General features: G+C 39.5%; 1 protein-coding gene across 1 annotated transcript; it reads right to left on the bottom strand.

The window, feature by feature from the left end:
- Positions 1-4,872: 4,872 nt before the first annotated feature.
- Positions 4,873-14,825, bottom strand: LOC120716978 (polymeric immunoglobulin receptor-like). Its single transcript, XM_040004738.1, has 7 exons — positions 14,500-14,825; positions 13,783-14,103; positions 13,360-13,656; positions 11,093-11,122; positions 10,647-10,742; positions 10,466-10,542; positions 4,873-5,816 (listed from the first exon to the last, which is right to left on the bottom strand). Exons 1-7 carry the CDS (start codon positions 14,792-14,794, stop codon positions 5,664-5,666), a joined length of 1,269 nt encoding a protein of 422 aa, XP_039860672.1. The 5' UTR covers positions 14,795-14,825; the 3' UTR covers positions 4,873-5,663.
- Between the last annotated feature and the right edge of the window lie 644 nt (positions 14,826-15,469).

The raw sequence follows: 15,469 nt of genomic DNA, 5'->3' as shown, positions 1-15,469 counted from the left end.
CCGAATGACAGCAATATCAGGAAGAAGGAACACGAGAAGCTGGAGAAATACCAAGGGCTCAGAGAAGAGCTCGAGAGGATGTGGAGGGTGAAGGTAACGGTGGTCCCCGTGGTAATCGGAGCACTAGGTGCGGTGACTCCCAAGCTAGGCGAGTGGCTCCAGCAGATCCCGGGAATAACATCGGAGATCTCTGTCCAGAAGAGCGCAGTCCTGGGAACAGCTAAGATACTGCGCAGGACCCTCAAGCTCCCAGGCCTCTGGTAGAGGACCCGAGCTTGAAGGATACACCGCCCGCAGGGGCGTGCTGGGTGTTTTTTTCTGTCCAGAATTATTGAACAATAATAATTCATAACAGTGTCATGAAAACTTTTACTGATTAACCTCACAATTAAGGGTAATAAATAGAACAGTACATAAATTCTTTATTCAAGGTTTTTCTAAATACACCCTGTGGGACAATTTCCACAATGAAAGAATACACTATGATACACTGATTCTTCAACACGTCCACTTTGATAGAGAAGTGAAAACAGGCCAAGCGAGCACTTCTCTTTTCACTCTTCTGCTCCAAGTCATCAGATCACACATTTCAAGCTATTTATATCACTAAGTGTTTGATGTGTGAAACATCTGCATAGTTCTCAATCATTTGCATAATAAGCACCCAATACTTTGACAACTCTTCAGACCAACAGTTTCCTCTGTTGTTGATTTGTTTTCTGTTACAAATATGATTTAACCGGTGCCGTAATTAGTGTATAAATTCTTGAATGTAACTATCTATCTATCTTGTCTATCTATCTACATGGTAGTTTGTGTTATAGACACGTCACTCTGTTAAGACGTTGCACTCTCCGCAGCACCCATCACATCATCTGAGCTCCTTGCATTGGATGTAATTCTACTCATGGTGGCATCAGTTTCTGAAAACACACAGCGTTAGATGTGTTTATGCTGTTTTTGTTTTCACATTTGAGCGTAAGGGTTTGTGTCTGTATTTGACTGTAAAAGATACCTTCAACCCTGCAACATCTGTACTTATAAACAATAACTAGGACACATGTCAGTAGCAGCACAGGGAGTAGCATGTAGACAACATAGAGTGCTGCATCTGAAAAACAGAAACCACAACATAACACAGTAAAAGCAAACACTTTCCCAAAAAAAAAACCTGCCCTGGACTTATCATAACTGAACTATGGGCTAACATGAAAGTGTTATTACTTCTTATGTGTACCTTAACTTAATCACTGGAAACAACATACTGGCTAGACGTACATTCATTTACTGCAACCGTGAAGCCATTACCAGAATCACAGCCAAAACCAAGTGTACAGCATGAAAACACCATAACTTATAGTATGGAAATGTACTTGTCACAACACTCAGAAAAAGTTAACACTATCAGACACTTATATATACATACATATATATGTATATAATAACTTTGACAGGGATGCAAAGAACTCTTGGTGCTCTGAGCAACTTTATTTTATGACATTATTTTTTACAAATTTGCAGGTGCCCATCATCTATAGCTTGTTAGTTCAAAAAGTTGAAAAACTATCATTTTTTAAACTGTTTTTGTTTTCCCTTTTTTCCCCTAAAGGTGAACACTTACAACACAGTTTAACCTGAAGTGTGAGGCAACAAGGTTTTGGTGATGAAGTATGAACAGTGTGAACACTGTGCTGATAGTTTGGTTATTATTTGTTCACACAACGGAGCTTGAACAAGCACACCGCATCACACAAATCTACTCTTTGTATTATCATATTGTATACAAAAGTGTTCAGCATACCTGACTGCTCAATCTTGATGTAATTTCCAACTCTCCACAGTGAGTCTGACCCACACCAGTATATCCCAGTATCAGCTGCTTTCAGCTCTGTGATCCTCACCTAGAAAGAGTTGATGGGAGCATCATCTTGCAATGTGAGCGCTTCACCGAAGCACTTCAACCTTACGGTACCATCTAAATGCAAAACTTGCTGCAGCGAGCACAGAAACTGTGGGAGCTGTTAGTGCTAGCAGTTTGAGTACCAACAAATGTGTCAGCAGCCCAAACTTGATAAAATGACTGGCTTCAGGACCAAAATGGATTGCTCTGGACCAGTGGTAGACGATAGCGCGTTAGAAAATGGGCTACAGTTAGCGTCAGATGATTCAACTTTCCAACTGCTATGCTGAAAGCTTATTTCAAGTAAAATTCATTTTCAATTTATGAAACCGAAAAGCAAGCAAAATTAGATGCATTACAGCCCTGCTAATATGGAGGCGCTACACCAGGAGCAAACAAGACTGGGGCAACAGAAAGAGCCACTCATACAGAATGTTTCCATACAGTGGAATTCAACACTGGATATGGTTTCTCATCTACTAATGAATCAAGAGGCTGTTTTTGCTCCTTTAGACAAATAAAATTCACCTAGCAAGCTAGCCCTTTTAACTCCATCAGAGCTGGTAAAACTCCAACAGCTGGCGATTGTCCTTGATCCATGCAGGTAAATAAAACTATTTTTTAACTTATTGCTACTGTTTCTTCAAAAAGCTCTATAGTTGACAGTTATTGTTTAGATTAATAATTACTTTCTTGAACTGCTTCAGACCATGGAGGTCCATGATGACTCAAATTACATGGTGAAGTTTAAGACTGCCTTCACAAAGGACCTACGTGTAGCTACACTCAACCATCAGTGGCTCCAGATAACTACTGTGCTTGACCCACGCTTTAAGGATTTAAAGTGTCTTGCAAGTGGAGAGCAAGAAGAGGTTTGGACCAGCCTTGAGGCCCTGCTGCAGGAACAGTGTAAAGATGCCACCACAAAGGAGCCAGCAAAGACAAAGAGCCTCATTCTCTTCATTGTCTTCAGACTCTGATTCAGATGAGGAAGTCCTGTGTAACAGGGCCCTGAGTTTGTACAGAGCAGAATCCACCATCAGCGAGACAGACTGCCCGCTGCAGTGGTGGTCCAGTCGAACAGGGATCCACCATCAGCTGTCTGTCCTGGCCTGCAAGTATTTGATTCGTCCTTCCACTTCTGTCCCATGTGAGAGACTGTTCTCACTTGCACGTCACATAGTAACAAAAAAGAGAGCTGCCTTGAGCTCTGAAAATGTGAACATGCTAGTTTGCCTAAGTAACTGAGTAGCTGAAAGAGACAGACAGTAAAAAAGCATGGAGGTATTGTCACTCCAATGGGGTTTTTACATTTTGCACTAAAATCTTCGATGTACTGTACAAAATAATTTTGACTAAGGTTACTCACAGTTTAAAGGTGAAGCTGGCCAAATAATCTTTTCTGTTTCTGCCTTATTTTTTTAAGAAGAAAAACTGCAATTTACGTTGAAAGTTTTATTATTATTATTTAAAGATAATACCATTTTGAAAATGTACTTAAACTACTTAAGATAACACTTTATTTTTAAGTCTGCCCAATTTTGGCCAGGGATATTATTTTTCTTCTTCTCTGTTTTGCATTGAAATGCAGTTTAAATCCTTTTCCCCCATAAACTGGAAGTGCTTGAGTTTACAATATTCATGTCCATTATTTGATTCTGTCACCCACTAAAACCCTTTTAAATAAAAAAAAGACATTTGTGCTTTGGGGCAAATTTTCTTGTGCGATTGAATGACTGCAATTAATCAAGATGAATTACTTACAAAGCCTCATTAATTTCTTTAATTGAGTCCCATCCCTAATATATCCGTTCGTTAAGTCTGACGTCACTAGCCGAGTCTGGGCCTAAACTCCACTGCAGGTCCATATATCAAACGATCACTATGGCATTACTGAGAGTTGAAAAACTGTCTAAGGTCTTTCATCTTTAATAAAATGATCAGCGTTCTGCTCTACCAGGTGTAACAATTGAGTTTAACATCCAGGCATCCATGAAAACAGAATTTATGACATTTAACGGAGTTAGAAGTTAGCAGGAAGTTAGCTCGCTAGCTTCTATCTAAATACAATATAGCATGTCCTGACTGCGGGGTTTTGGAAACAAATTAAAACGTACACCTCTGTTATCACCTCCAACATAAATGAAGACAGAAAACTAAACAGCAGTGACGTTTGTAGGGTTACTGAAGTTTGGCTAGCTGGTATATAATGATGTGCTACGTGACCGCTAGCGACACAGCTATGTTAGCATAATGTAAACAAGCTAACTTTTTTTCCACTGGATAAAAGTTAACGTGAGTGTTCTCGGTGGTCAGGAACAAATGTAATCGCATGGCAGGATGCTGTAAAAGGACCAAACTTCAGCCAGGAGAACACCTGAGATAATCCATCCACGATACGAGGTTAGTCATTTATATACTGCTGCATGGGCTGGGCTGTAGTTACATCCTAAGGTTTTAAAAACTGAGCTTAAATAAATGATTAGCGGTAATAAAAGCCAAGGGAGGTCAACAGGGATCACTGACTGTTTTAGGAGCTTTTTGAGATCAAATAGAAGAAAATACAAAACATTAAACATGTTAACAACACAAAAGCCATATTAAACGCAGACTACTTTAGGCCCGGAAGTAGGATTCGTCATGTCATCACTTAACGACCGGATTGGGAGCCGTGTTTTTTTTTTTTTTTCTTTCTCTCACCCTCTCTCTCGCACTTTTTTCCGCTACACTCGAGCCTTGTGCTTTGCGCTCGAGTGCATTCATACAAGCACTTTTTTCTATGTTTGTTTTTTAGGTAAGTGCACCAGAGAGCAACTTAGGGTTAATATCTTGCCTAAGAATATTTGGCATGCAGACTAGGGCAACCAGGGATTGAGGCACACCAAACATTCGATTACTAGATGACCTGATCTACTTTCTGAGCTACAGACTACACAGTATTTTATTTTAAAATGAATTTTCTTTTAAATAAAATAAGTCAATCTGATGAATTTTCAAAGCATTCCTTTAATTTTTAAACATCCCAAAACTTGTTCACAGTTTTGTTCATTTAATAAGAGAAACAAAGGTACTAAGTGTGGACAGTGACTGTTTTTTCTTTTGTTAACAACCGGTGACAGGTCGTTAAGAAAATAAGCATACATCTGGAAAGTCAAAAATGGTTATCCTGGAAAATACAAACTTTAAACAATTTATGTTGTACATGTTCTTATTAAAATATTTATAACTTATTTGACACACTCCATCCTCTGTTATATTATAGGTATACAAAACAGTCACAGTATAAACAACAGTCTAAAACAGTAAATTAAAAAGCAGGTTTTGCAATTAACATACATGAAGTCCATTTCAGTCCATTTCAAATTAATAATGAGTGATACAATCTGAAGTCTTGTCCAATATATTTATGCACCATAACTACTGTATTCACAGTTACACTAACACATCACAGCATCACTGATGAAAAACACATCTGATCAGTTGCTTTGTAAAAGTACATTTTTGAACTCTTAAGTAAACAACATTACCATACGTATACTCCAGTCAGTAAAAAGCACTGATTTTGGGAAAAAAACAAACCAACCAACCAACCAACCAACCAAAAACTGACATATTGTGACCATAATTTTTTTTAGCGCTTTACACTCATGTTGATCTTTTACATTTAGGGGTTTCCACAGTTTATATAAAAAGAGCAAATGTTTTTATGAACACTTTAAGCAACTAATGAAAGGAAAGATATGGATCACAGATACAAACTCTTTTATCTTCTGTTGGCTTTTTGAAAATTTTCATTACAGTAGATGTCTTCTGTTGCATTTGCGGTCATGATTTCATAGACGCCTTCCTCTCCACCTCCATCTTTGCAGACTTTTTGCTGTACGTATGTCATCACAACTTCTTGATTTTTATAAATCTAAAGATGAATCAACACACAATAAACAGAACAATTAATGATACATGTTGCAGAAATCTGGGTTGCTATGGAAACATTTTTGAAAAAAATGTTGTCTACACTGGCTCTGTAGCCAAAATAGCCTCATGCTTCCACCGGTGAAACAAGCTGCAGTGTACATATGTGCCTGTCCAGACTCATAACACACTATGAAACTTTAAGAAAATACAACTACATGGGATAAATGCAATTTGTTTAGAAGACTGGGAGAACAAAACAACAATATTAAAAATAGAGTTGTTGCAAAGAAACAGATTCTAAAACATGAATACTTACATTATCAGCACCACATGAATTCTATATCTTTGGTTGTTTAAGTCCAGCCAATAGATGAATTTAGTCACCCCACAAGCTGCACAGATCTGGGTTATGATGGACATATGTTGGAAAAGTGTTTTTTCTACGCTAACACTATAGGCCAGGGGTGTCAAACTCAAATACACAGTGGGCCAAAATTCAAAACTGGAACAAAGTCGCGGGCTAACATTAATGTTATTGAAAAAAAAAAATCTTCCTCTAGATATAGAATGAATCTTTTATTATGGACTCAAACAAGTTTTGCTGAAAAACTGAATATGGAACAAGCAAAGCTTAATACTAAACAATATATATATATTAGCTGTATAATACCAGTAGGCCAGCTCTAATAGTAATTTGGTATGGCTTCGCGGGCCATACCAAATTAAGGATAATGAATGTAATGGCACATAATATAGTACGTTTTTTAAGAGCCACTCTGAAGTGCCCCAGTGTAATACACTTATTTATCACCAGTCAAAGCCACATTAAAAACAGGCCAAGGAAGCACTTCTCTTTTGTTGTGTGAATTAGCTGCATATTTCTCAGTTACTTGGTTAATTAGCACCCAGCCATGAAAGCTTGGAGAAATGTTGATTTATACAATCACCTAAGCTGTGACAAATTGCAACAGTTTGTTCTGCTGCGGAGTTACAGGATATAACATATTTTTTTCTGCTAGTCATTTGTGTTAGATGGTGGCATAAGTGGAGATATCAACTGAATTTCAGGAGCGGGACCACACCTCATTCACGCCCTTTCTGACCTCGGGCTATATATGCCCCCTTTCACCAATACCTGCTGTTCTCATTTTCATGCGAGTACCCCACATCGTCAGAGAACATCATGAACATTCTAAGAGCTTGAATCCTATAAACCCATTTTGCTGGTCATCATGGATTTCCTGTTGCTCAGCCTGTCAGACCAAGACCTCAGTCCTTGTCCATCTGATATTCCCCAGGCAGCCCGGGAATTGCAATCTAAACATCCTAGTGGAGCTACCACAGAGAGCTTAATTACCAGCCATCAGATCCGCCATATCCATTCCTCAGAACTCCACTCGATTCCACAATACAGCAGCTCTGGTCACTCTCCATCTCCACAAAACTAGGACCTCCAAACCACTACTAGAGGAAGATCTATCTCCAGCAAAAGTTCACGGTGTTGCTCCACTCCAGATCGTTCTGAGATGCGTCTCCATCTGCCGCATCTCGCCACCACTTCGCACGCTCCCTCCTCAGCTGCTCCTCCTACTCAGCATGGCACTCAGCTTGGGTTGCCAGTTCTGTGGTCTCCGATCCCTCCTTCGCAACTCGCCTCAGCAAACCCTCTTGTGAACCCTCTTGGCACTGGGTTGCCAGGTTCTCAGCCACTCATACCTCGTTTGCTAAACTCTGCAGCAAACCTCGGCACCAGGTTGCCAGGTTTTCAGCCACCCATCCCTCTTCTGCTAAACTCCGCAGCAAACCTCGGCACCGGGTTGCCAGGTTCTCTCACCTCAGCTCCTTTATACAACACTTCAGCTAACATTCTTACAACCAGGCATCCAACCATACATCCCTCTAACCCAGCAGTTTTTCCTACTTCCGTCAGTGAAGCTTCAAGCAGCCCATGGCCAAACCTTTTAGCCCCTTTTCTTCAAACTAACACTGGTCAGTTTTCGCTGGTCTCAGCAATTCCTCCTCCCAAGCCGACATCACAAGTGCCTTTAAGGTCCTGCCAATTCACCCTGATTTCTGGTGCTTGTTCGGAGTCAAGTGGAGGGATGCTTGCTTTCTCACTGTCAGGCTATTCTTTGGTTGCAAAAGCAGCCCTCAACTCACTCTCCAAAGCTCTATGTTGGATCTTCTCCAACAATCATAAACTGCCACTTTTGGTCCATCTTCTTGATGATTTCCTAGTCATTCCCCCTCCCATGTCACCGCCAACTCGGGGGTTATCCACTCTGTGATCAGTCTTCTCTGTACTCGATGTTCCACTGTCGGAAGAGCAAACAGAGGGACTTTCAACATCCCTGGGGTTCCTCAGTATTACCCTCGACACCAAGCATTTCCAGGCCTCCCTGCCTATCGAAAAACTCATTTGCTTCACTCTTCTCCTCCAAAATTTTCTCCTCATTTCCACATTCCACACGACAACTACACTCTCTTTTGGAACACTTCTTTATCTCTCACTTGCTTTCACTTGCAGTATCTAAACCATCACTCCTTGTTTCCATCATGCTGGATAGCTCTTCCAAAGCCAAACTGCGACTCTGGCAACTTCTGCTTGCTAACTGGAACGACATTACTTTCTTTTACGATGATCAGCTGTCCCACCCTGACAACATTCAGCTCTACATAGATGCCGCCCTTTCTGCCGGTTTTGGGGGTTATTGCGGCGTAAGGTGGTTCCCTTCAGCTTGGCCTCTTGAGTTTCGCCAATATATCCAGGAGCGGTTCCTGCCTTCGTCAGCCATTTTCGAAATTTACCCGGTGGTCATTGCCGCCATACTGTGGGACCACGAGTTGTCAATAAGATCAATCCCCATTCACTCAGACAACCTTGCCATAGTTGACATAATCAACAAAGGCCAAAGCAATTCCCCTTCCATCATGCACTTCATTCGGCTCACGTGGCTATCAGTCACCGACCAGTTCGTAATTAGAGCATAAAACATCCCAGGGCATTTCAATTTCATTGCTGAGTCCCTGTCTTGTCTCTCCCTCCAGACATTCAGAGCCTTGGCCCCTCATGCAGAGTCAGCTTTGACACCAGTTCCTCCATTTTCAGCTACGACATTCGAAATCTAAACCGTAGCATCTAAGAACTCACCAGCCTTTTCTAAGAAGCGATAATAAACAGTGTTGCAGCAAGCACTTTGTCCACCTATTAGACTGCTTGGAACATGTTCCGTTCATTCCACAGTCACTTCAATCTTCCCGTCTTGTCATTTGTCACTATGTCCGGCTTCATATCTTATGCTTTCCGATTTCCGAGCATCAAAATTCCCACAATGAAGATGTATCTCGGCGGCATAAATTTCTTCGCCAAAATGCTCACAGTTTCCCCATGCTCAACCATTACGTCATCCCAGATACCATTACACATAAAAGGTCTCCGACGTCATACTCATTCTGCAACCCCACACCCCTAACTTCAGATCTTCTATATCGCTGCATCTCTACGCTCTGGCTGAAGTACGGTGGCTACTTCCTGGCACGCACACTCAAAGCCACTTTCCTGCTTGCCTTCTTCGGCTTCTTGCCCTTTTCCAAATTTACCTGCTCATCGTCGAAATTTCAACCAGATCTTCACTCGTATTTAAGCAACTTCCACCCAGTTTCTGAAGACTGTCTCATCTTCTTCCTCGAACGAAGCAAAACCACCCATCGGGCAGCCCCATTCCAATAGACTACTTCAAAATAAACTCACCTTTAAGCCCCTTTGAATCGCTAACCCAGTACCTCTACCTCAGCAAATCTCAGCACGCCTTACCTTCAGATCCACTGTTCATCACTGAATCCGGCCACATCCAAACAAGATCATGGTTTCTTTCACACTTTCGCCAAGTTCTCTTGTCATCTGGGATTCCTCTCAGTCTCTTCTCTGGGCATTACTTTTGCTTCGGCGCTGCAATTTCTGCTTCCTGCAAGGGAATTCCTGACTACTTAATCCTCCTCCTGGGCCGATGGTCGTCACAAGCCTACCAGTTATGAATTTCAGGAGCGGGACCACACCTCATTCATGCCCCTTCTGGCCTCAAGCTATATATGCCCCCTTCACCAATACCTGCTTTTGTCATTTTCATGCCCCCCCCCCTTTCCTTCTCTTCTTCTTTTCCTTCTTTCACGTCTCGTTAGTACATGGGGATCTTCCTGGCCCGGGAGCCGCTGCCACTCCCCTTCGAGCCCTTCCCCAAACCGCAGCACCAGTTCATAGTCCCTCATCCTTCATCGCTCATCATTACTGACGATGTGGTCTTAGCTAGTGAATATGCATTTAAAGAGGTAATGCAATTAAAAAAGGTTGCATTCACAATTTTTAAAAAAGAAACTCCATTCAAAGAAATGATTCAATTTCCAATTGCATTCTTAGTCATCTCACTGCCCTTGAGTTATTCCACCATTGTAGCCACACTACAGCCTGTGTGAGGCTGTTCATAGCTGTAGCAGGACCTTTATCTGCATTCCGATGTCAAATTGCTATCATTGTCTCAGCATCAAAAATAAAAATGTACACATAATTACAAATTCCAATTGTGCCAAATTCTTTTATATTTTTATATTTTATGCATACAACTCTGTTAATGCTTTACACTTTAGTTTTCTTACTCCACTTTCTGCAGCCCCCATCACTTCCTCTATGTTTTTTTCCTTGGGTGTATTTCTGCTCATGGTGTCATCGGCTTCTGAAAATACATAGTATACATAGTGGTTGTACTTCATTTGCATCTATATTTGCATCTATATTTGAGTGCAAGCATGTCCATGTGTACATGACTGTAAAAGATACCATTAACTCTTGAGCATCTGTTCTTATAAACCGTAACTAGGAGACACATCAGTAGCAGGACAGGAGGTACAGTGTAAACCACATAGAGTGCTGCATCTGAAAAACAGAAACCAAAAGAGAAGACAATAAAAGTAAACACTTTCCAAAACACTTTTATTTTCATGCACATAAGTGGAGAAATGTGGCCTTCCAAGATGTTTTCATGTTCACTTTTCTTTTCGTTAATAGTTATGTTTATTTTAACTTAACACAAACTCACAGATGTTTTAAGATTTCAGTGTGACATAGACTTACTTCATGTGCTGTAACCATGAAACCATAACCATAAACAAAACCAATTGTTAACCTTAAATGTGAAAAGGTACCTTGTTCTCACAACAGTTCTCAGCTGGTGTGCACACTAACAGAAACACATATGCAGTTTATATTTTCTATAATTGCTTTACCTGGGATTTTTCTGGTGTGCTGCAAAAAGACTGTAAGAGAAGAAGATTCTTAGTGTTGTTACCACATTCATTTCAAGTCAGACTTTGTTTTTTCTATTTTTTTTTTTACACAATGTCTAGTAAAAGAAAACATTTCATCAGATATGACTTACTGATTAAAAAGTGAAAATATGGAACTCAACCCTTAAGTTTTTAACTTTTCTTTTGCTTCCAAAACTTTCACTTTAAATTAGTAAAAAAAAAAATGTTTTAAAAAAGAATGTATTACATTTGTTTTGTTTAAATTATTTTCTGTCTTTAATATGTTGTTAGTTAAAACAAGGCATAGCATTGTCTGTCCACACCATCACATGCCTCAAACAAAACCTGTTACCCTAAGGGTGCAGGAATTACTGTAACGTTCTCTATATCTTCTCCATAACTTAATCCTATGATCCGACTCCCGAAATCAGAATCCGCAGTCATTGCTGAACATAGTGTTCCTCCACATGTTCAAGAATGAGTGCACATTTTGCTGCCATCAGTGCAAACAGCACTATGAGACGAGAGAGTGGCTGTGTGCAGCCTGTTCCATATTGTCTGGGTAAGGAGGTGTCGGCCATATTGCCCTGCAAACGTTGAATGCAAATCAGTAAAAGACTGCCTACAGTTTCTAAATGTTGACAACATGAGGTAGTATGCTCTTTTTGGGATCTCTCTGACATAATATGAAACTTGGTCTTCAATTTTGAGATGGTCCTAGGGCTTACTCCAGATAATGCTGCAACTTGGTAAATAGAGTGATTCTTCTATAGCCCTTTTCTAAACACATATTCACACTCCAGTACATGCATCGGCGAGCAATTTGGGGTTCAGTATCTTGCCCAAGGATATTTGGCATGCAGCCATAGATCAGCCAAAGATCGAACCTGAGCTACAGCCAGGAGGTAGAGCAGGTTGGTTTTGCAGAACACCAGCTTGAAGTTGCCCTGTGGCACAGGCCCTATCCAGATCAGACAAACATGGTACTAATGACTGCTGTTGCAGGGTCTATGCTCACAGGTGCTGCCAATCAGGCAAGAAGTAATCAGTGACGTGGTTATCAGCACTTGGGGTAACAGACAAGAGTCAAAACAAAACGTGAGTCAGTAGCAGAATAAGCTGATTGGTATTGGCAGAGAAGATTTGGCAATTTTTCCATTGACACAAACCACATACTCAAGCCTGCTGCTCAACTCACATTTGCATTTTTCTTACAAATGTGGCCCAATATGGGAAATAAACAGGCTTTCCTACAGTATAAGATTTATTGCCAAGAAACATTGTTAAAACAAAGAGATAATTGACCAAACACAAATGTTCTTACTGTTTGTGTTTAGATTTCATGTTTAAAATGTCCTTTTAAGAAGTTATTTTCCTGATATTGTAGCAGAGACTAGTGTTGATGCCAAGATTACATGTCATCATGCAGTGATGTCTACACAATGATATTACCCTTAAAAGTTTACCCAAAATGGACTTTTTTTTTCTCAGAAGTTTTCTTTATTTAATGTTTTACCTGAAGCAGGTAAAACACTCAAGGTACAAATACTTGACATATACTTTGTATGACATAGACATTAAATTGGTAGAATTTTATTATTGATATTTTCTTATATTGAAATTATGTATATTGATATATATTCCATATTCCCGTGATATTAATGCTCAGGTCGTCATTAAAAAGCATGTTCTAAAAATAAATTCTGGCTTGAGTTTGTGGCACAGAGAGTTTAAAAAAATCAATTTCTACTCAAAAAATATTAATTTGGCTGTTATGAGAGTTTAAAATTGGAAAAAGACAAATTAAAAAGTATGAAAAATGCAACCCTGTTATTTACATCAGCGGCTTTTTAGTCTGAAAACTTTTATAGTATGAAGACAAAATTTTTAAGGACTTAATTAAATATGCAAAGTGCTCAGATTTCAACAAAATCTTAATGGGATAAGCCATATATGGGTTTGTTATGACTAAGTTTTATTACAAATGCAAATATTGACTGTACAGTGTACGTTAGAATATGACTGCCAGAGAGACAAAAATGTATTGTGGTCTCAGACCACCTGTGGTAAGTGAGGCTCTCGGTAGTTCTATTTCTTGTGCCGCTATTTTTTGTGCTGAGTGTGAACATCATATTGAGAGTTTTAGTTTTACTTATTCACTCTTCAGACAACTGAACCAACATAAAACGAACACATGGCTTAAAAGCTGTACATTGTATTATCTTACACAAAAGTGTCCAGCATACCTGACAGCTCAATCTTGGTGTAGTTTCCAACTCTCCACTGTGAGTCTGACCCACACCAGTATGTCCCAGCATCAGCTGCTTCCAGTTCTGTGATCCTCACTGTGAAAGAGCTGGAAGCAGCATCATCTTGCAGTGTGAACCTGCTTCGACTCGTCACCATGTCTGTGCATTTGTTGCGGTGGTCTCCCTTACATAGGAACTTCCTGTTATCCCAGTGTTGTGGAGGATAAGGACACTGCAGAGTTAGTGGATATCCTGCAGTACCATTCATTTTAGTTGAGTTGACACAGCACCACTCTGTCAGATTGAAAGAGAAACATTATTTTCGAATAATCAAATATTTAAGTTTCTTAGAGACTATTTGACAGCAAATAATGTCTTCTTGGTGCTGGTGTAAAGAGCTATTACTGTGATTTTTTTTACCTTCAACTTCCAGCTCAACAGCAGAGAAAACATCCAGCTCAGAGTTTCTTTGAACACCACAGAGGTATGACCCTGAATCATTATGAGTCAAACTGTTAATGGTCACTGTGAATGTTCCTAACATTTTGTCATCATCAAGTCTGAATCGCCCATTTTGTTTGGTGTCAGAGGTGATCAGTGCCTGCTGCAGACATGTGGAGGGCCGGTTTCCTCTGCAGATGTACTTCAGGCTGTTCTGATACTGAGACTCATACGGACAACTGACAGACTCAGAGTATCCCTCATAACTTTGAACTTTGGTCACAGTGTCACAGCATCTGTCTGTCAAGAAGGTAAACAATAAACAACACCAGAAGATATGTTACAGCCACAAAACTATTACATATAAGACTTAAGTGTTTTTTCCAAGTTAAAGTGCAGTTTTACAGAAGGTCAATTTTGCAGCAAAAAATACAGATAGCCCTGCACTCACATACCACTGTTTAAAGAATAAATTTATTGTCACACATAATGTAGACAGTTACGACATGTAGTGAAATGCCGGACCATTAAAGTACACTACACTGTTGTGTCTGTATATCCGTATATTTAAAGAAATGCAAACTTCTATTAACCTGAAACTGAAGTCCTTACCTTTAACTTTATTTGTTATGGTATCTTCTCACTATCAATCTATAATTGACTTTTGCAAAGCCACTTTTTTTTTTTTTTTTTTACCTTGTACTAATTTCAGCTTGACTTCAGTGTAGATGTCTTTTCCAGTTATCGTCACCCCACACCAGTATTTTCCAGCATCCGTAGATTGAAGATCAAAGATAGTTGTTGTGAAGATTCGTGCACTGTTGTCATCATAAATTGAGTATTTGGTTTTTCTTGCTTGTGATGTTGTAATGAGAACATCACTGCTGCCACAGTCGTCCTTACATAGGTACTTCTCATGAGATACATAACTCTGATCATAGGAGCAAGAGACATTAACCTCTCTCCCCACATATCCAGTCACATGGATCATCCCCACTGCACTGGTCACACATCTCAGAGAAACTAAGAAGACAAAATATAATGTGAAAAGATCATGTTTTACTTTGTCAGGTCAGCTTTCTTACTAGCAAATTTAGTGCTGTATAAAGAAATTATAAGACGAATGCAGGACGTTACTTACTGTTGCTTAATACTAAAACATACATTTATTTGTTAGTATACAGCTGACTTTAATCTTTATCTGTTTACTTATTCAAATTACTTACTGCAGAAGATGAACAGCAGATTTTGAATGCTCCACATCTTTGCTCATCGAAATAGAAACGTAACAGGAAATATTGTCAGTACTGAAAAGCTTGTGCAGACACTAGGGTCATTTCATGTCATAGCAATATGAGGGGAGGGGTGGAGCTAGACTATCAGGACATCAACATTCTTAGATGGAAGTTCATATAACGGTATTTTAATAGTTTGTAAAATAGCTGACATGTGACATCTAGTGGTGAAAGAAGTGTTATGCGGTGTATAAATGAAAAGCCTTGAATCAAAAGAGTTAAATAATAGTATTTAACTATATTTAGTAGGGGTGGGGGAAAATTTTATACAGTATAATATTGTGATATTTTCTGTGGTGATATTATATTGATACAGGGACACCAAATACCGATATATATATATATATATATATATATATATATATATATAT

The sequence above is a fragment of the Simochromis diagramma genome, unplaced genomic scaffold (genome assembly GCF_900408965.1).
Source record: "Simochromis diagramma unplaced genomic scaffold, fSimDia1.1 OVJJ01000487.1, whole genome shotgun sequence".
NCBI classification, from domain to species: Eukaryota; Metazoa; Chordata; class Actinopteri; order Cichliformes; family Cichlidae; genus Simochromis; species Simochromis diagramma.
Note: the sequence above shows the minus strand (reverse complement) of the source record. Positions and strands in the feature narration are given on the sequence as shown.

Excerpts from the sequence above, each read along its gene's own strand:
- LOC120716978 (XM_040004738.1), bottom strand. The coding sequence starts at position 14,794 with ATGATCCATGTGACTGGATATGTGGGGAGAGAGGTTAATGTCTCTTGC. Across the intron at positions 11,123-13,359 it reads CACCAAGATTGAGCTGTCAG|TCTTTTTGCAGCACACCAGA; the intron begins GTATGCTGGACA and ends CTTCTCTTACAG. Across the intron at positions 10,743-11,092 it reads GCACACCAGAAAAATCCCAG|ATGCAGCACTCTATGTGGTT; the intron begins GTAAAGCAATTA and ends TCTGTTTTTCAG.